General features: G+C 40.9%; 3 protein-coding genes across 3 annotated transcripts; 2 read left to right on the forward strand and 1 right to left on the reverse strand.

Annotated features, from left to right (window-relative positions):
• Positions 1-222: 222 nt before the first annotated feature.
• Positions 223-6,885, reverse strand: gemin4 (gem (nuclear organelle) associated protein 4). The gene is made up of 6 exons (XM_053320120.1): positions 6,873-6,885; positions 4,145-6,157; positions 3,153-3,312; positions 2,781-3,051; positions 680-1,393; positions 223-547 (listed from the first exon to the last, which is right to left on the reverse strand). The coding sequence occupies exons 1-6, from the start codon at positions 6,883-6,885 to the stop codon at positions 326-328; spliced, it is 3,393 nt and encodes a 1,130-aa protein (XP_053176095.1). The 3' UTR covers positions 223-325.
• Positions 6,886-7,265: 380 nt separating this feature from the next.
• On the forward strand, positions 7,266-15,585 carry LOC128361052 (tapasin-related protein-like). Its single transcript, XM_053321616.1, has 8 exons — positions 7,266-7,366; positions 8,354-8,530; positions 8,618-8,893; positions 10,685-11,014; positions 12,499-12,834; positions 13,982-14,071; positions 14,288-14,304; positions 14,428-15,585. The coding sequence occupies exons 1-8, from the start codon at positions 7,321-7,323 to the stop codon at positions 14,440-14,442; spliced, it is 1,287 nt and encodes a 428-aa protein (XP_053177591.1). The 5' UTR covers positions 7,266-7,320; the 3' UTR covers positions 14,443-15,585.
• A 517-nt stretch (positions 15,586-16,102) lies between these two features.
• dhrs13b.2 (dehydrogenase/reductase (SDR family) member 13b.2) lies at positions 16,103-20,485 on the forward strand. The gene is made up of 8 exons (XM_053321615.1): positions 16,103-16,207; positions 16,414-16,590; positions 16,677-16,952; positions 17,142-17,471; positions 18,276-18,623; positions 18,726-18,818; positions 18,996-19,015; positions 19,133-20,485. Exons 1-8 carry the CDS (start codon positions 16,162-16,164, stop codon positions 19,145-19,147), a joined length of 1,305 nt encoding a protein of 434 aa, XP_053177590.1. The 5' UTR covers positions 16,103-16,161; the 3' UTR covers positions 19,148-20,485.
• The last annotated feature ends 832 nt before the right edge of the window (positions 20,486-21,317 follow it).

Consider the following 21,317-nt stretch of genomic DNA (forward strand, 5'->3'; position numbering starts at 1 on the left):
TGAAGAGTTGGTAGGCAAGGCTAATGTATGCATGTACCACAGTGCACCAGGTGGAAAATAGATACAAGTGTGAATTAATTGAAAATGTACCTTAAAAGGTTAGATTACCACATTATCTCAGCTACTGAACATCTCTAGAACAGGTCAGTCTAACAGTTCAATTTCAGAGTAGAAATGAGTATTACAGACATCTGCTGTGAAATAATGGCTTTTTATTCACCCACATTGCAAACCCATCATGTCTGGACAGTTTTTAAGTGGCAGATAAGCGCTTTGTACACATTTAAGACAATCTATGCCTTCCATCAGTCAAAAACACAAATTTTCAGGCGGTGGATGACACAAGCTGAGAGATCTTCTGCTGCAGCACAGCCTTCATCTCCTGGTTCTCCAAGTTGTCTGTGATGGTGGTCAAGAAGTGCCTGGTGTTGTCGCTCTCCAGTGGGCTGCTGCTGTCTGGAAAGGCGCCCATGACGGCTTCGTAGTGACTGAGGATCTCCAGACTGCACAGGAACAGAGGCTCGCACTGACCTACCGGCATCATCACCTGAGGAAGAGATTGAAATTCAGTTTGAGGATAAGAAAAGGAAGGTAGACATTTCCAAAACTTAACTTTAGGCCATGAAGCAGAAATACAGGACTTTTGGTTTTCAACGGATTGTAAGTTAGTAATTCATACCTGGATGTGCTGAACATGACAAAAGAGCTGGCTGAGAACAAAAAGGACTTCCTGGCTGGGAAATGTCTCTGCTTCTTCCATTCGTTCTAATTTTATGGGTGTACCTTCTTCAACCTGTCTGTCATCTTTTAAAGAGTCTTTGGACACTTCAGACGTTTTGGCTGCAGAGTCTGTGGCTGCATGTGTTTTAGGAGGCGTTGAAGAAGAGACAGCAGCAGTACCAGATGAAGGCAGAGGCAGCTTGGTTCTCAGTGAGTTCAGCATGTCCCTCACAGCGTGGGCGTATAACCTGCCAATGTGGGCCCAGCCGTCCTCTGACAGCCAGTGGGAGCAGCTGGAGCCGCAGAGCAGCTGCAGGACCCGCAGCAGCAGCACTGACAGGCGGAGCTCACTTGAAAACCTCCTCAGATCTAGGAGGGGCAGGAAGTCTACGTACTCCAGCGAGAAGGGGACGTGGAGGCGACCTGAGGAGATCAGCTCCCTCAGGGCTCCCAGCAGCCGGCTCCACTGGGAGACAGAGCACCAGGGCAGCGCCTGGGTCAGCGCCACCAGCAGGCCTTTACTGAACATGCCGACGTGGTCGGGCCGGCGCTGGTCCAGAGAGAGATGGGACAGCATGGTGGACTGGAGGGAGTCCGATAAAGAGCAGCACTCCATCCATGCCAGAAGACCTGTGCCCTGACCATACTGGGGCAGATCCAGACCTGACCACTCCTGCAGAGGATGGAAACTAGATGCATTAACATGAATAATTTGGCACAAACTGAAAGATAAATAAAAACAAACTATGACCTCAGCAATGACTAACAGAGTGTGTGATTCTCAGAGCACAAAGTTCATCACAGCTAAACAGTTAAACAAATACAGTGTATAATAACAGGGCTTTATGAAGGTTATAATGCCCAGTTCTAGTTTTAACTGCTTCAGAGAGATGATTCAACTTCATATGAGACACTCTTGTCAGTATAACATGATAACAGATAATATATATTATAAATACTTTCAACAAACACTAAACATCAGGGCTGCTGTATTAAACTGCTCTGGTTGAAGAGAATCAAGTTGTCACCACTGAATTTATGAACACTGAACATGACGTCAGTGACCCCAAACCTGTGAACTAGCACAATTGGTTGTAATATATGTTAAAATTATGAAATATCTCCAGCCAGTGACAACACTGATCATCTTGTCATGTCAATTTAAGAATCTTATAGTTCAGTTTGAATCTGATCAGCTTCACAGATCTGAATCAGGACCTTCAAGTAATATGATTAAGTAGCTGGTGACATTTGCAGCTGTTAATTAAATGATTGACACACATATATTAACATTTCATATTAGCTTTGACTAATGAATACATTTGCAGATTATTTTTAAATTAATGGTTTGGTTTTATATAATGTTGTAAAATAGTTAAATGAATTTTCACCAAATTGCTGCTTTTGTCCCAACATTCTAAATCTCTAAGATATTTTGTTTGTTATCGCATAAAACAAACAAAAATCACGCAGTCATTCAATTTGAGAAATTGAATCAATTTCAGCTCTATTTCATTTCATTCAATTTGCAGATACAGATACAGACTTGTCAACATTAAAAACGTAGGCCTGTCTCAATAACTAATTTTGTTGGACAATATATTGTTTCATTTGAAGATCATTTTATACCACTGATATAATGATAATATAATAGTATAATAATGTAAGGGGGGCGGGGATGTGATTGGAGATTGGGCGCTGCATTTCTGTAAAAACACAGACTGCCATTATGGGCCAGGATAGAGTTATTCACCTTTAATTCCATAGAAGCGGCACTGCTTGTAATTATTGTGAAAGGTCTAAGTCTGACACCAAAAGCTGTGTATCGACTGTGTTTCTGTCTTATTGGATAATATAAAGTGATTTGAGCTGCAGTTACTTAAAACATTAGATATGGTATTATCTATCATCATGATATTGAACAAAATTTGATAAGGGATTGGAAAAGGTTCAGACTGGATACTTGATTTGAACTGTTGTGAGTGAAAGAGTGCAAGATGACTTTTAAACTCTAACATCACTAAATCATCCCTGAAAGATGTTTCCAGAGGAGTTCCTACCTGCTCAGGTAGATTGCACACTGTCAGCAGAGAGGAGGGCACCTCATTTTTGAAGTGTTCCCCCCACACAGACTTCAGGTGGAAGCGGACCGTCCAGTCCAGCTCCTCCATCTTGTTGTAAAGCCAGAACAGAGCTCTGGACCAGCTGCTCGGAGCAGCCGCCACCTCTGCGCCCATCACCTGCGCCAGTGAGGTCAGCACGGACACCAGCAGCTCCTTGGTGTCCATGGACCAGTGGTGGACAGCGCCCTCTGGTGTCTGCTCCCAACACCTGGCAGAAGCAGAGAAAGAAAGAAAACAGAGTAATGATGAGCATCTGGATGTGGGTTAAAGACGACAAGAACAAACAGAAGGGGGGGATGTTTGGTCCACCTGAGAGTCTGGTTGAGCAGCTGGGAGAGGACGTAGAGCAGAGGAAATGGAGAGCAGTCCAGCACCCAGTGTGGAGAAGAAGAGTCTGCTTCATGGATGTCCACACACAAGGCAGTGTGGATAAGTTGCAGACTCAGCTCTACATCCACTGAGCTGTGACCTGAAGGGAGTATGGAGACGTATGTTAGCCAGCATCATTTATGAAGGTCAATTCCTACACTGATGAATATTCAAGTACAGTCTGATTGATACTGTTGCTTTTACATCCTGTCCTGATGCATTTTATGTTTTATGTAAAGCATTTTAAATTACCTTGTTGTTGAAATGTGCTATACAAATACATTTGCCTTCCCTATTGGCCATACATTTTTCCTCAATAAAAGATCCCTTAAAACTGCACTAATCAATAAGTTGGTATTAACAATGGCTCAAATCACAATGTGAAATATGATGCTTGTAGTGTTAGCGTCTTTCAGCTGGTTGTTTTGTTTTTACAACTTGTAACTTTAATGTTTTGCTTCACTTTGCTGTACAAATATACAGTATCTGTGATGAGCTGGTATCATCCTGACCAGCTTATTGGTTACTGTACATTATCTTGAACTTAGGACTAGAATTTTGACTAAATTATCATATCTTTCTCTTTTTCAGGCTCTTCAAACCCCATCTCGCAGTCTTCATCAGTCACGGTGCTGGTTAAAACACTTTAAGATGATGACTGTTTCAGAATAAGCAAACTGACTGCAACCATCTTCATTGATTTAAACCAGTGACATCTGATCAAATGTCATTCGCTGATAAAAGAGATGTGGTTAAAAGCTTTAGAATAAACCAATTAGTGAAGCTTGAGTTTTGATTATTTTGTCAAACCAATGCTGATACTTAATATCAGCATCATATTGGTTTAACTGTGTGTAAAATCCCATTTCTAGTTGCCCGAGTGCTCTTTTTAAACAGAGAAGTTTTAAATCAAAGCATCAGAGGACGCTCACCCATAGAGAGGTTAGGCAGGACGAAGGTGTTCACAACCTCCTGAGGCAAAAGAAACCGATTTTCTTCTCCCTCCACTGTCATGACTGGCATCATCAGCAGACCCAGAAACTTGAGGAACTGCTCCTTTTCATTGCCTGACAACGACCTGGTCCTGACCACTTCCTTTAGACACCAGCAAAGTAGACCTCTACCACTCGCAGGAGCCCTTCCGTCTATATCCTCATTTGGCCCTCTTCTTTCCCTCTGTCCTCGGAGTCCAGGCAGCTGCTGCAGGATCTTCGCCATGAGAGCAAAAGCTCCTTTGTTGAAAATTGCTGAATGGCAGCAAGACCTCAAAGTGGCCTCTGGGTTCTGAAAGGCCACTCTGGCTACTAAAGAGACAGCTGTGCTCAAGTTGCCCTGATGTGCTGGTCCAGCCCCTCCTTGGATGATGCAGTTGAAGGCCATGTTGAGCTCCTGCTCAAACCCCTTGGTCACTACGGAGGGGACGGAGCGTCCGAAGAACCCCCTGCTGGACAGTTTGAGCATGGTGTCCAATGCTTTATTCTTGTCTTCTAAGGAGAGCGAAGAGAAAATGTCTGCTATGACCTTCATCAGCCTTCTGCACTGGCTCACACTGGAGCCCTCGCTGTGGAGTTTACTGGTTAGGGTGGAGGAGAGTTTGTTCAGTGTGTCGAGCTGCTGGAAGGCCGCTTGGTTCTTTTCCAGGCAGTCCATCCACTGCTCGTCAAAGTCCGCCCAGCTCCTCTCACTGGCAAACAACACCGCAAAGTTGTGATAGTCATCAAGACGGTAACTGATGATGGTTGTGGAGACCTTCACGTTGACCTCAGGGTTGCTCTCTATGGCAGGGAAGGTCAGAGAGTCCAGCAGACCTCTCAGGATGTTCTTCTCAGCCTTTTGAACACTCATTTCAGTCACATTTTCAGGCAAATCAGGTTCTTCTAGAGCGGTCAGGACTCTTTGGACACTTTGCTGCAGTTTGAATGCAGAGTAACTGGGATTAGAGCCATCACACATTTTTAAAAACCCACTTTTTTGCCAAAATTGTGCAAGTTCTGTCACAATCTTAAAGGCTTCAGTCAGTTTTATCTGACTAGGCTGAAACCGAGATGGACTGTGAGAGGTACTGAGGTCTCTCTGCGCTTCATGAATGAGTTCAGGACTGAGTTTCTCATTGTTCTTTTCTCTAATGATGACAACTTTTGACAGGATATGCATCTTTTCTTCGGTTGGAAGCGCAGCTGCTCGTTCTGTCAGGAATGATGTGTAAAGAACATCAAGAGAGATGGCGAGGGCTTGGAGGCAGAGGTCTGTCGTAGATATGTGATCTCTTATGTCTTGCAGTGCATGAAGGAGAATGTACAGGATGTCAGTGTTTGGCGATGATGCTAATGTATCCAGTTTAAACCTCTTGGCGGCCTGAGGGGACACGCTGGCAGGCTTGGTGGTGAGACGAGTGAACTGGTTAGCGAACATCATCTCTATGCTCTCCTCCCCCACGGCCGTCTGCTCATCCCTGCCTTTCCACAGTTCCCACCACAGCTCCAGAAAGAGTCGGACATCATCCTCACTCGTAGGGTTACTCTTCACATGCTGCGTCAGCCTTTCCAGCTCGCAGCAGATTTGAGACTGAGGGAGACACAGGAGTAGATGTGCAAAGATTTTTGAAGCTGACATGGACTTTACCAGTTCCAGCAGGACCACATGGTTGACCTCAGGGAGGGCGTTCTGGAGAGGAAAGAAAGGGTTCTCCCTCCACGCTGTCTCAACGTCCTCTCCGGTCTCCCTGCACAGCAGCTTCAACCACACAACACAAATTAATTTCTTTCTCCAGCAGGCAGCCTTGCTTTTAGGAAGACCACTGAGTTCCTCCTGCCCGCAGATTTCTCTGACTGCCGCTAGGATTGGATGCTCTACCCTGCTCCAGTCTGCTTTCTGAAGGGAGGACAGAGAAGATGGGTGACACAGCTTGTCAGCCAGGAGGAAGGCACCCTGAAGAACAGCCGAATCTGAAAGCAAAAGAGAACAGGCATCAAAGAAATGGCAAGGAACAATATCTAATTCATTCAGAGTGGGACTGTCTGCTATCTAGATACCAGGACCCTGAAACTGAAGCAGCTAAATGAAGTCAGCCATCACTCATTTTATTATTCACACCTGTCTTTTTCCTACTGTGATAAGTCATAATGTCTTCTTTTTAGAGCTACATAAATTAAATGACAGGGGTGTTAACTAGGGCCTAATGATATTGAGTTTTTGGGGCCTTTGCCAATATCGACATGAGGGAGGAAAAACAATATATACATATATTTATATATATATATGAACACACATTGTTTTTCAGCTGTGGTTACCAAACAACATATATACCTTGTGTCAAATCTTATTTATAAATAAACTGGCCTCTTGTTGTTTTGCTTACCAATACGTATGAACACATTAAGAATCTTCATCAAAATAAATGACTTTGCTGTTTTTTTTTCTTGCTATATATCACTATAAACTAAATATATATCTTTATGGGCTTGAACTCTGAAAACAAGATGGATATTTCTTTACTTTCTGACATTTGACAGACTTTGCTATTATGCAACATATTCGCAAAAAAAGCAACATTACCGTTAAACATGGTAACATAACACCTTGAAAAGAAATGTATTGTGTCATACCCTACCGCAGACGTGTTTAAAGGTATATTATACAAAAAAAAGTGAACAAACTCACCTTTATTCATCATTGTCATAGCTGCCGGTAGCTAAATGTAAGCTGTTGCTAATTTAAGTTAAGTTTTTAATTCCCATTCATGAGCTGCAACACAGAGTATCAGTCAGAAATGTCCAAATAGTCCACTGTACCAGCAGAGCTTCACTATTGTAAAATGTGAAGCAATACAGCAGAGAAGTCAGTCTACCTGGGGCGCAATGCAACACAACTTCTCAGCAGCATGTCAACATTTCGTACAGAGCGCTTCCGCAGCAGAGAGACGACAGATAAGAGAGACCCACTGCTCTCAAGTGTCCACATTTCCTCACAGCGCCCCCGTCAGGACAGAATGAGTACTGTCTGTATAATACAACTTTGCTCAAGCAATTGATATTCTTTTCCGCTCAAGTAAAAGTAAAAGTGAAACCTGCAACTGTCACCTCTGTCGGATTTCTACCACTGAACAATCATGGGTTTAATTTTAAGGATACTTATTTACTTGTATCTATATGCAGGTAAGTTATTATGTGACGTTTTATTACAGACTGAGAAGGTTTGCAGTTTATGTTTCGAGTTGATGTTTTCGAGCCATAATATCCTATAACAGGAAACTTTACTAGACCACTGTACTGTACTATACTATACTTTTCTATGTATTTACGATAGCCCACTGTTGTATATTATATTTACTGACTGACTAGGAGTGAGGGATACTTTGCTGATACACGCTGCAAATACAACGTTAGTGACCTTTTATGTTGACCAGTGTAAGTGAGGAGACGTCATCTGCAATAATCAGCTCACTTAAGGAATTTCTGAATATTTTAATGACGTTAAATTTTGCTTTTTACATTCGTTGAACTGTGTTGCCATGGTGAGGTGGACAACTGTATATTTTGCCATGAATAAGGAAACTAGCCTATAATAAATATACTTTTATAGATTCTGTGCCATGAAATATGACGCAGTTTTGACTTGATTGCACATTCCTCATTATGCAGCAACATGTACATTTAGTTTATTTTTGAGCACCAAATACTGGACACAGGAAGTGATAGTTAGATCCTACATGCAATGTCCAATATCCATAAAAATATATAACCACGCATCCCTCTGGTAAATGTAGCTTATTGTCTATGGGGGTACAGGAAGTGGAACCTAATGACACACAGTTCATCAAATGCATACACAATTTTCAATATGCCATCTCCAGTGACACATACTGCACACACAAAAAAATATTTGACTCATTCACAGTGTCTAATAATACTGACAATTCAGATGTGTGTCAATCAAACGCCAAGAGGAGACCATGGCTCCTCCCAACATGCTCAAAGTGTGAGGGTCTGTTCATTGCTGCTTGCAGTTTCAATACTATAGTATTATTTGTACTGATTTATTCTCTCTCTCTCTCTCTCTCTCTCTCTCTCTCTCTCTCTCTCTCTCTCTCTCTCTCTCTCTCTCTCTCTCTCTCTCTCTCTCTCTGTGTGTGTGTGTGTCAGGTATGCAGTGTGCCCATCAGTTCTCATGGCTGCCCTGTCAGTTCATAGATGAACGTGTGTTTGTGAATAGTGAGGATCACACTGAGACCGAGCTGATCCACAGAAAAGCTATGCTGCAGTTTGGCCAAAAAGAAGACACTCCTATTAATCCAGATGCCATCACATTCCTGGTCATTGGTAAGGCCTGTAGTTGTAGTCTATAGGCGCAACACACTGAGAACTTTTCTATTCTATTGTATTCTATTTCATTTTATTGTGTTGCAGGATCTAAGTTGGAAATGCGGCGGTATCTGGAGGGTGTGGAAGCAGACCAGCTGAAGTGTGAGATACGTAGGTACAGCACAGCAGGCATCCATGTCCGCTGGCCTGTAAAGGGGACAAAGGAGTATAACCGCTGGTTCACTTGCACCTTGAAACACATCAAGGGCCTGTTCACTGCCACCAGCTTCCTCAGACACCCATCTGATCAACCGCCCTCTGGACGGCCGGACTACCACAGTTGGTCTCCTATCAGCGACACAGAGATGCTCATCACAACAGGTAATAGTTACAACTGGTACCAATATTTTTGATGTAATATAGCACAGTTACAACATAGTTTATGACGCAGTTTAAGCTTTTTTATTGCTGCAGGGCGGCATAACTAAATTTGACAAAGTTATACAGTAAGCTAGTTTACAAACAATGGAAGAATGAACAGCAGAAATCAGTTTTACATGACACCAAGACAACACACAGTGCTCACAAGCAGATAAGGGAGAGGGAAGCTGTAGGTCAGATTGTGTATGCAAGTGATGGTTTAGATGTATATGTCACCGAGCTTGTAAGACTAAGTTGTGTGTATATATCCAGCCATCCATTTTCTGCCACTTTCCTGACACAGCTCTCACTGCTGTTATTTATGGATTGATGTTTGACATAATGGCCTGGCCAAGTCCTATACTCCTGCAGCACTACCCACGAGGTTCCCTTGTAAACCTTGGACCAGGACAGAATCTAGATTGCACTTTCTGAATCTGAGGTTTGACTATCAGGCCCCCTTTCTAGCACTGTGGCATAAGCTTTCCCTGGAAGACTGAGCAGGGTAATCCGCCATGATTGAAACACACCCTCCAACCCCCCTTTTGAAAAATTTGATTTACCACCCCGATATGCCAGGCCACAGACCCTGTCCCTCTTGACTACCTCAGCGACTTCTGAGAGCGATATGGGTAAGGCTTCCCTTGCATTGTGAGATCTTTGCCTCCTCCACAGAGTTTCTCAAAGTGTCCTTCCACCATCAGACAATGTTCACGGTCTAGCTCAGCAGTTCTCCTGCCCTGCTGAAAACAGCCTGCACTATGCACTGCTTCCCCTTCCTGAGTCGTCTGGCAAACCAAAAGTCCCACTCCATGGCCTCCCTGAAATCCTCCTCCACCCAGGTTTTTTCCTCAGCAACCACTGAAGCACAGACCAGGGTACTGGTATCCATCTGTTGCTTCAGAATACCCCAAGCTAAAGTTCAGCCATTTTCAACTTGACAACCACCACCAGCAAGTTCTCAGGTCATCACCATGACTGGCACCAGTGACCTTCTGGCCACAACTCAGAGCAGCTGACTCCACAATTGAGGTCCTGAACATGGCCAATGTCCCCAGTGTCCCCCAGGATACATGAGACATTCCTCTGCAGTCTCTGCCTGACTTTTCCACTTCACCCCCACTACATGTTGGGTTTACCAGTTTGCACCACGTACTCTCCTGCTACCTGATCAAATTTGCCACCAGATGGTGATCAGCTGTGTTTCTCTCTTCACCCGTGTCCAAGACATACAGCCCATGTAAAGTGTTGAAGTCCCCTAGCATAACTAGGGCCCCACTTGATGTATACAGCTGTTTTTAGATATTGTGGCAGATGACAGTTATAGGACAGATGTGGATGTGTGAAATATTAATGTTATTGAGTAATTTGTCAGAAAAAAATTCGCTGCTAGAGGTTGTGCTGTGAACTAGGGAGAAGAATGTGTATTCTCTGGCTGTCAGTGGCCTAAGTTGTCAAAAATAACAAAGGCCAAAATCACACATTAACTATGCTGTTTAGCTCATGATTCTATTCATGTTGCTTCCAATTATAATTGGACTGAGAGAGATTTGAAAGAAGGTTATACAAATTACTAAAAAGAGATGTGCTATCAGTATTCAGGCCTATACATGTTTGCAGTGCTTATTGAGTTGTTGGAGATATGGAACATAGCTAAAGATGAGTTCAATATCTCAATCAGAGGCTGTGTTCATGTCTCAAAACTAAGATGTATCTCTGTGTGTCTCTGTCTTATCACATTTGCTTTTATAGTTACCATGGTCATGACAACTCAATCTCCATCAGTGAAAGCAGAACTGGGGTCCCAGATAAAACTGCACTGCCAGTTTTTCCTTGATCACAAAGCACCAAACGTCACCGTGGAGTGGCACTTGCAACGTCCTGGTACAAGAACCCAACTCTTTATGCACAACAGCCGCTCAGGGCAGAGCCAGGGGACTGGAGTTAGGCTGACAAGCCTCATTGAAGGGGACGCTTCTTATACACTCCTCTCCTCTGAGATGGGCAGTGAAGGGACGTATGTTTGTTCAGTGTCAGTGATGCCACTGTCCACCAGTCTGGATATAAAGCTGCATGTCCAAGGTGGGAAAGAGTAAAAGCTGATACTAGTGTCAAATATCTAGCAGCTACGCATATATTTTGGACTTTTAATAGCATTATTACAAAAAATGAAACATACTAGTTTTTTGAAGCTTTGCACCTTGAAACACATCAAGGGCTCATGCTCTTCATCAGCAGGTGGACTGTGTGTATGTCAAACTGCTATTACCAAGGTTAAGAAAGAACTTTCTTCAGCAATATAATGCTCACACAAATCATTGTAATAAATGAAGAAGCAGTAGAAGCACAAAACTAGGGCTAATAGTAACATTTTTAAATAATAATAGAGTGTCAGTGGGAAAAGTATTGCAACACTCCTGCTAATTGCAACAGTATTCATAATAGTACTAGGAGTTATATAACTGAATCAATGAAAAAAAACTTTCCTTGAATCACAATTAATTATAATGGAAATACTTTTAAGGTTGCAAGGTTTTAACAGGAAGATCTACCTCTCTCTTGTCTAAGGTTGGTTGATGGTTAGCTTAGCTTAGCATAGAGGCTGGAAACAAAGGGAGGCAGCAGTGGTGCAAAGTAACTAAGTGCATTTACTTAAGTACTGTACTTCAGTATAATTTTGAGGTATTTGTACTTGAGTGTTTCAATTTGATGCTACCACATACTTACACTATGCTACATTTATTTGACAGCTTTAGTTACCTTTTTACACAATGGGTAATATGACAAGCTTTTAAAATACAACACATTGCTGAAGATGAAATCAGTTGTTTCCAACCTTTTTGGCTTTTGGTGTCTGTATTTCTGAGTTGTTAGCAGTTCTACCAAATATTGACTTTTCCCTATACATTTTCCCTTCTCACATGGTTTGATTTCAATACATGTTCAAATGATCCAACATTTAACTAAAACTCAAAGACCACAGAATAAGTCCAAAAACTGAAAATAGATTTGGAACCACTGAACTTAAATAGCTAACTGTATATAAAGCAGTTCAATCTAGCTCCACCTCCAGCAGCTACAACAGTAACATGCTGCTCTAACACTTTTGCTTCAGTATTAATAATCTAATCTTTTCATATTTGGTGTACCAACATGAAAGTGATATTGTCTCTTAGCATGGCCTCAAAAAATGTAAAATGTCTAACTAGTCATTTAGTATGGATTAGCCATAGTTCAATCACAAAGACAACTTCAACCTTTACTCTATCTAAGCCCAGACATATTAATATATACTGCAAGGCTACAACTGGAGCACTGCAGCTATTTTAATTATCACTGAGTCTCTCACATATTACTGATTTATCAGTTATCCTATAAATGTTGAAAAATTATATGATTTCCCAGAGCCAAATGTAGTTTGCTTGTTTTGGTCATTTGGGTGGAGAAGGAGCGATTGGTAAGCTGGAACCAGCAGATATTTAGCATTGTTGTTTGAAAAGAAACTGAACTACCATCAGTTTTAATTGCTAAGTTATTCCCTTCTCTCCCCTCTCCTCACTCCTCAGAGCGTCCCCAGGTCTCCCTCAACATTGGACCTATTCTGTCACTGCAGGAGGGCTCAGTGCAGAGGGTGGTTTGTGCGGCAGAGAGGTTTTACCCTCTGGATGTCGACATAATTTGGTACCAGCATGACCCGGCAGTGGCAGGCCAGAGACCTCCTCCCGCTAAGATGCTGCATGAACTGTCCAGCCACAAAAGCAACTCGGACAAGACCTTCTCGAGCTCAGCTTACTTCTTCTTAGAGGCTTTAGTCGGGGACTCGGGCAGTCTGTTTACATGCAGTGTCTCTCATCAGTCCCTGCACGAGCCCATCAGAAAGAGTTTCACTCTGCATGTTAAAGGTGAGAGGAGGGTACTATATCACTGCAGTTCCCTGAGCTACCACAGAATATATCTGGCACCTCATAGACTCAGGTGAGCCTTACAGAAGTATCACTTACAGAGACTGGGAAAGTCTCCACATTTCATTGTTAAAACTGAGTGGAAACAGGTAGAGTGTAAAAACAAACTTGCTTTGCAGAACCATTCCAAAGGCTTTAGGGCCCCCCCGAAACCAAAACCAGTCACTGACCAATTTGCAGTACATCACCCACTGCATGCTGGATAGGAAGAACTACAATCATGGATATCCACAGTATTTATACAGATGTCCACAATTGTATTTTTTCTGGTAAAAATGCAGTTTCCCATTAAAAAAACGTTCTAGCCACAATATATTTTGGATGATTTATGATATGTTGAATGTTTTTTTCTTTGGGGAGGGGTGTCTATTTTCATATAGGACATTTAAATTGACACTAGTAGAAATTGGCTTGTATATATTTTGAATTAGATTTTTTCCTAGTAAGAAATGTATTGCAGATATTAAAAAATGCAGCTGTGGGTATTGAAAGCCCAATACACATCAATGGCAAAAGTGACATAATTTGTCTAAGGAAGAATGTCACTGTGGATATCTGAAATGTTGATTTGACTAGGAAGAATTGTATTACAGATAACTGCAATAGGTATCCAGTCTAGCTATTAAATGTTAAAACAGCTTGCCATAATGACATGTTACTATGGAGGTGAATGGTGGGGGGCATCACTTCCAGTAAGGTTGAGTCCCTGAAAAATGTGCTAGCGGTTGTTCATCCTGCTGTTCAAGCAACTCCCAAGACTTTGGTGGGCAGACATCTCTGGTATCAAGAGACTAGACACCTCATGTCTTTATGTTATCTGTTTTATTGGTACCAAGTCTGTTAAAACAGCTTGCTATAGTGACCTACAGTTCACTATGAAGGTGAATGAAAGGGCATCATTTCTGGTAAGGTGAGTCCTCAGCAAAATGCACAGGATGTAGGTTTGGTAGTGGTTGTTCATACTGCTGTTCAAGAAACTGCTATGCATGTAGAAATCCCCAGACTTCAGTGAGCAGACATCTCTGATTATCTGGTATCACGAGACTAGAAACCTCATGTTTTTCTGTTGTCTGTTTTATTGGCCCAGAACACATCAGTTGGCTGTTTTACGTCACTCGCATCATGGTGGTCTTACTGTTGCTCTACCTTGTTATCAGGCTGGTCTACTGGGGCTTAGGTGAGTGCGGAGAACCTCGTACAAAAAGGTTGATAGGAAATTATACAGGTCAATGCTAAATCACCAGCAAATAATCATCCTTTATGGGCCCAAATATGATGAAATGTATCTGTGTGCTAGTTACATGAAAACATATGAGAACCACTGTGTTTGTATCATTTTGACATATGAAGCATTGATGCAAGAGATACTAATTATTATTTATTTCCTCCACAGGAAAATATCAGGTGCAGGTAAGATGATATGAAAACCTAACGTGTTCCTTTAAATCTTAAGTTTTGATTTAACCATCACCATCAATGGAAACATTTTAATGTCTGTGTATGTGTCTGCATATGTGTGCTTGTCCTGAGCAGAACAAAATATACTGAGCAGCCCTGACGGAATGACCAGAACATCTTGAAGACCAGTAAAGGCAGATTGTCCACTTCTGCTGTCAGAATGTCCCAGATGTTTGTTTTTTATGTTGATTTTGGGATTTTGGTTTTGGTTTTTTGGGATTTTTCATTTTGCTGATGCTAACTATCAGTACTTAGTGCAATATACTGTATCCTTGAAATCCTTCACCTCTTTCTTTTAGGTTTTACAGTTCTTGGCATCCTTGATGCATTAAATTACTGCTTCCTTCCGGATTTAATCTTCCTTCAGTTGTCTAATCAGTCAGTTGCTCTAAAAAACAAAAAACAAAAAAAAACAAACAAACAGCCATTTTCCTCCTCAACATTGTCACCAAAACTTTTTTTTTTCTTAAAAATTTGGTTTGACCAAAACAGTATTGGTTGATCAGCTGCTTAATGACTACAGTTGACATTCTAAGTAATGAAGAGTGTATTTCAAAGTTTCCCTTTAAAGAATTTAAATCTGTTAAACAAGCAATTTGAATTGGATCTGTAATGTAATTTAAAGATACAACTTGTCCCAATCAAATCTCCTCCTTAAACCCCACTGACGCCTTTTATAGGGAATGTTTTCAACAAGATGTATCTTTACTGAATGTACCTGTGTAGTAGAATTACCATACAACCACATAAGAGCTGTGATATATAAGATTATTCACAAATGCTACCTCGTTAAGCATTGAGTTTAAACCTGATATTGGTGTATATTGTTAATATTGTAAAGCTCAGTCAGAAACACTGACACATGTTGGAGTTTATATAACACCATGTTCATTTGGTAATATCTTGCTGGATTTATTATTGCTAAACGTAATAATAATAATATTTTTTATTTATAATGTGCTACAATTTTCAGGGATCCACAGACATAACTAAATGTTTATTTGTTGATATTATTTGCCAAACATTATATACATAAATGCATATTTTCAGAGAGCAAGTGTTTATTTAATGAAGTAATTGAAAGTTTACAAAAAGACACTGCAAAGTTTATCTGCCTAGTCTGCCTAATTATTTTAGTTTTTCAAATTTGTTTAACCAAAAATCAACCTTGTGTGATTTATGTCTGCATCAGCCCTACATTTAAATCATTGTCATGATTTTATTGTACTTATTTTCTCCATTTTTGTATTTTACTTTTTTTAAAAACTCTGTATTCCTATGATAGTGATATCTTCATGGAGACTGTGAAATAAAAGAGGGAAAAAAAGACTCGCTGCTTTCAGACGTTCACTGGTTCACATATCCTCACAGCGCCTCTAGAGGACACATAGTACTGTATGTGTCTCGGTTTAAAAACGAGACTGCCTGAGAAATAATGCTCACATCGAAATTAATTTAGCAAAATATTTTAGAAGCACGAAATATGTGCTGTGTCTTTACCTTGCCGGCTTTATCTACAAAATACTGTAGACGAATCCTCAACATATCAAATCAAATTACCAACCCGGCAAAGTATGTAGTACACAGACACAACTGATTGTTTAAAACATTACGTATGCTTGATGTGTTTGTGTTTATTTGAGCTTTTTTCAAGTATTATTTTCAAAGATTTTGTCCTTTATTCTTTCGTTTTTATTTTTAAACGTCATACGTCATGCGCTCAAAGTTTTTTTTCCTTCAAAGTGAAAGTGAAACCTACTCACTATCAACTCCGTGGTGCAACAAGGAGAAACAACCAAATGAACAATCATGGGTTTAATCTTAAAGATACTTATTTACTCGTGTCTCTGTGCAGGTAAGTCATTGCCTAAAGCTATATTACAGATTGAAAAAGTTTGCAGTTTACATTTCGAGTTGAGAAGTGTGTTTTTTTTTTGCAGCCATAAGGTCCAGACTATAACAGGAAATAAACTACTATTATACATTCGGCCTTAGTCTCTCTCTCTCTCTCTCTCTCTCTCTGTGTGTGTGTGTGTGTGTGTGTGTGTTTGTGTGTCTCAGGCGTGCAGAGTGTCCATCAGTTCTCATGGCTGCCCTGTCAGTTCATTGATGAACATGTATTTAGGAATATTGAGAATCACACTGAGACTCAGTGGCTCCACAGAAACGCCATGCTGCAGTTTGGTAAAAAAGGAGACACTCCTGTTAATCCAGATGCCATCACCTTCCTTGTCACCGGTAAGGCCTGTAGCCTGTAGGAGCAACACACTGGGACCTTTTCTATTCTATTCTATTCTATTCTATTTCATTGTATTGTGTTGTAGGATCTAAGTTGGACATGCGGCGTTATGTGGAGGGTGTGGAAGCAGACCAGCTGGAGTGTGAGATACGTAGGTACAGCACAGCAGGCATCCATGTCCGCTGGCCTGCAAAATCGACTGAGGAGTACAACCGCTGGTTCACCTGCACCCTGAAACACACAAAGGGCCTATTCATAGTCACCAGCTTCCTCAGACACCCATCTGCACAACCACCCACTGGCCAGCAGGACTACCGCAGCTGGTCTTCCATCAGTGACACAGAGATACTCATTACAACAGGTAATAATTACAACTGGTGCCAATATTTTTGACCTTACTTACAGCCAATATGATAATGTTTGGATAAATACGTTTGTTTTTAGTTGATAGTCGAGTGAAACCTGGAATAATCTTCAAAATTTGTGTTTATTTCTAAAAACTAAAATGCATATCTGTGTGCCTCTGTCTTTTTGCTTTTTGCTTTTGTAGTTACCATGGGCATGAAAACACAAACTCCATCAGTGAAAGCAAAACTGGGGTCCCAACAAAAGTTCCACTGCCAGTTTGCTGTCGACCACAAGGGACCAAATGTCACTGTGGAGTGGCACTGGCAAAATCGAGGAGAGAGAACTCGACTCTTCAGCCATATCAGCCGCTCAGGGCAGACCCAGGGGTCTGGAGTTGGACTGAGGAGTCTGGCCGATGGGGACGCTTCTTATACACTGCAGTTCTCCAAGATGAGCAGTGAAGGGACATACATTTGTTCGGTGTCAGTGTTGCCGCTGTTTGCCAGTCTGGATATAAGTCTGCACATCGAAGGTGAGAGAGAGTTGAATACATGATACATGATGTCTGCTTACAAGCTTTTTTGGAGTTTAAATTACATCTAATGATCTTCATCAGCAGATGGAGTTTGCTCTGTCAAAGTACTGTTTCCAAAGTTAAAAATAGCTTTTGTGTCAGCAATAGATTGAGGAATGACTACTGACATGAATCAATAAAATAATAATGGACTAATGTTGGAACTCTCAGAGTTTCACAGTTAATTATACTTTCATATTTAAAAGGTTGAAGTTTTGGGAAATAGGCATATTAGTTTAAATTAAGCTTGAGTCAGGAGATGGTAAGTATAGCTTAGCATAAAGGCTGTGACAAGGAAAGTCCAAGAGGCCACTGCTCCTAGTCAAAAGCACATACATAGTCCCCCATAAAACCACAACATGTCTTCTTAACATTTATTTTTTTTGTACAGATTAAAATAACAAGTTATAACATGATAATTAGTGAGTTTGTTTTGTTTTTTTACTTTGGGCAGAGCCATGCTAGGCTAACTGTCTACTGGCTCTAGCTTCATATTTAGCTTACAGATATGGAGAGTGATATCAGTCTTATTGTCTAACTCTCACCAAATAAATATGTTTCACAAAATGCTTTGACTAAATTGACTAAATATTCTTTTGATTAATTGAAAAACAGAGAAGCAGCAGTTAGCAATTTGAAGTCTGAGAAATAACTCTCTCCTGGAAAAATAATGAATGTTGCACACTGTACTGGCTAATGGCACCTGGAGAAAGAAACCCCTCACTGAAAATTAATTTTATTTTCTCCTCCTCCTTTCCTCAGAGCCTCCTCATGTCTCCCTCAACGTCGCACCTATTCTCTCGCTGCAGGAGGGTGAGGAGCAGAAGGTGATGTGTGAGGCAGAGAGCTACTACCCTCTAGATGTGGAAATAGTGTGGTATCAACAGGACCCAAAAGTGTCAGGCCAGAGAGTTGGTTCTCCTCTCCCCAAGGTACTGCAGAATGTCCTGCTGTCCAGCCACAAACACAACCCAGACAAGACCTACTCGCTTACGGCTTTCTTTTACCTTGAGGCTTCACTCGGGATCTCGGGCAGGCAGTTTACATGCAGCGTCTCTCATAAATCCCTGCGAGTACCCATCAAAAAGAGTTTCATACTGAATGTTGAAGGTGAGAGGAGGGTACCATGTCACTGCAGTTCCCTGAGCTAACACTCAGTGGCAGCAGAGGACTACATCTGACATCTCTTGTCTGTTTTATGTTTCGACACAGAACCAGCCAGTTGGTTTTTTTACCTCTCTGTTGGCCTCATCATTGTTCTACTGCTGGTCCTTCTGGTAGTAATGCTGGCCTACTTGAACTCAGGTGAGTGTCGAAACCCTCATACAAACAGGTTGATATCACCAACATACAATCGCCCTATATGGGTGCAAATATGTTGAAATGTGTTTGTGTGTCAGTCACATGAAAATTTGAGAACCACTGTGTTTGTGTCACTTTGACATATGAGAAAAGAGTAATTATGATTTTTTCCTTCCACAGTAAGAAAGCGATCAGTGCAGGTAAGATGATATGAAAACATGACTGTTCATTTTAATCTTAACAGTCCTGATTTAACCATCACCAGCAATGGAAACCACATTTTAATCTCTGTGTATATGTGTATTTGTCCTGAGCAGAAAAAACCATACTAAGGACGAACTGAGCAGAACTTCAGAAACACCAGTGAATGCAGACTCCTCACTCCCTTCCTCCCTTGTTCATTTTTATTTTAGAATGTCTCAGATGTTTGATTTTTGTTTGTTTGAAAAGGTGACTTTGGGTTTCTGTGAAACTAAATATGTTTCTTATGTTTTGCTTTGATTTTGCTGATGCTAAAAACTACTGATGAAGTACAGATTTGTCAGAATTACAGTAGGGAACGCTCAATACTGTAGGAATGAAAATTGGTGCTTTCACAAAATATTTACACAATGAGATTTTTGATAAATAAACATCAGTAATGTGGATATAATGACTAAGTGGGGTAAATGCAAATAGAAGAACAGCTACAACAGTCTGGTAAATTCAGACTGCATCATCAAGACAACACGTATGCCATATGATATTACAACATCCAATATCGAACATGATATCTAGTCTCGTATCACAGTGTCGACTTAATATTGATATATTGCCTAGCCCTATGCTTAGGGATAGATAAAAGCACGACTGATGGCTGAATTCTATTTTCTTACTTCAGTTTCAACGCTGCCTCACTGTCACACTATAACTGGAAGGCTTGAACAAAAAACAGTGGCATCATTAATATTATTAGTAACTCCTCTGTCTTATAGCCATGCTAGCAAAATATTGTCACAATATCTCAACAGCTATTTGATGGATTGTTCTGAAATTTTTGGGGACTTTCATGGTCCCCAGAGATTCATGCTGGCTTTGGTAATCCCCTGACTTTTTCTCTTGCACCACCATGAGGATGGATGAATTGTGGTGAAGTTTTTCGTAGTATTATCATTGTCAGCATGCAGTTGTGAATGTTTGGGTCAAGTCACATAGCTGCTGGCACTGTTAAATCTATTTTATTGTAACAAGTCAAAATGTCTGCTGTTTAAAGGCCTGTAACAATTCATCACTAAACACCAGTCTCACTGTCTGTTGCTGAAACAGTTGCTTTCCAATTGCTGATAATGCAATAATTAGTCACAATGCAATTAAATTGACTGCAGTGAGTTAACATGACACAAAACCAGCTAGTAGATGGTTGGTCAGTATTTGCATTAGGGTCCGCTGTGTATGTGGCATGTGCTCTTAACCACTCGACCAGCTGCACGCCATTGTTGGACAATGTTAAGTTTGAGTCTTAATGTCATACAACCACCAATGAATGTAATGATGCCTTTAAATGAAGACTGAAGAAGAACAAATGTCACATGTTGTAATCATTTTAACACTGATTGGATAAGGTACTACATTAATTGGTTTTATCTTTGGTTCCATGTGAGTGAAATTAAATGTGTTCTTGTACAAAGGAATGTGTCCTCTTAATTAATCAGACTAATTCATGCTCTTTCTTCTTTATGTTGCTTTATGTTTAATACCCACACTCAACAAGTAAAATAATAGCCTCTAGTAAAACTCAGAGTCAACCTCTAGAAATCTTCTTTGCTATTACATTACTTTCTCTCTGTGGTTCTCTTTTTATCTGTCCCTCTCATTACAAACACGCACAAAAACATCCTTGTAAAACACACTCAAACACTGCTCGTATATGTCAGCCGTCAGCTTTGAAGCAGACTGACGAAGAGAAAAGATGGAGTCCATAGAGAGGACAGCCAAACCGGTCAGTCAGGTAGGAGTCCATTTACGGGGATAAACAGAGCTTTACTTAGACTGATACCAGATGTGTGTTTGTGTGTGCTGCCAGCGCCCTGTGCCCTAAGGGGTGAGAGAGAGTGTGTGTGGCCCAGGTTTGATCAAAACACTTCAGAGCAAGACAAACAAACAGACCAGCATTGTACCTGTGTCATGACAAAGGGAAATTGGTTAAAACAACAGACTTGACATTTGATGTTATTGACAGAAATACAGAAGAAAAAAAGAACAAAACATCAACAGAAATCCAGTGTGGACTACCCAATGGCACACAAACAGCTAGAGTCAGTAGCTGCAGCATTCATGCATACACCATCATTTCAAGATAAAGTAGTATTTTCTGAAACTTGCTATATTCATCAAAAAATAAAAATTAGTGGTGAGAGACAGTTGAACTCTTGGACTTCACATCAGTGGTATTATTTGTGCTAGAGCCTCTAAACCACATTTCTCATAATCCCTATCCCATAATACTGTCTGCTCCAAAGAGGA

Source organism: Scomber japonicus, chromosome 6, assembly GCF_027409825.1.
Source record: "Scomber japonicus isolate fScoJap1 chromosome 6, fScoJap1.pri, whole genome shotgun sequence".
Lineage (NCBI taxonomy): Eukaryota > Metazoa > Chordata > Actinopteri > Scombriformes > Scombridae > Scomber > Scomber japonicus.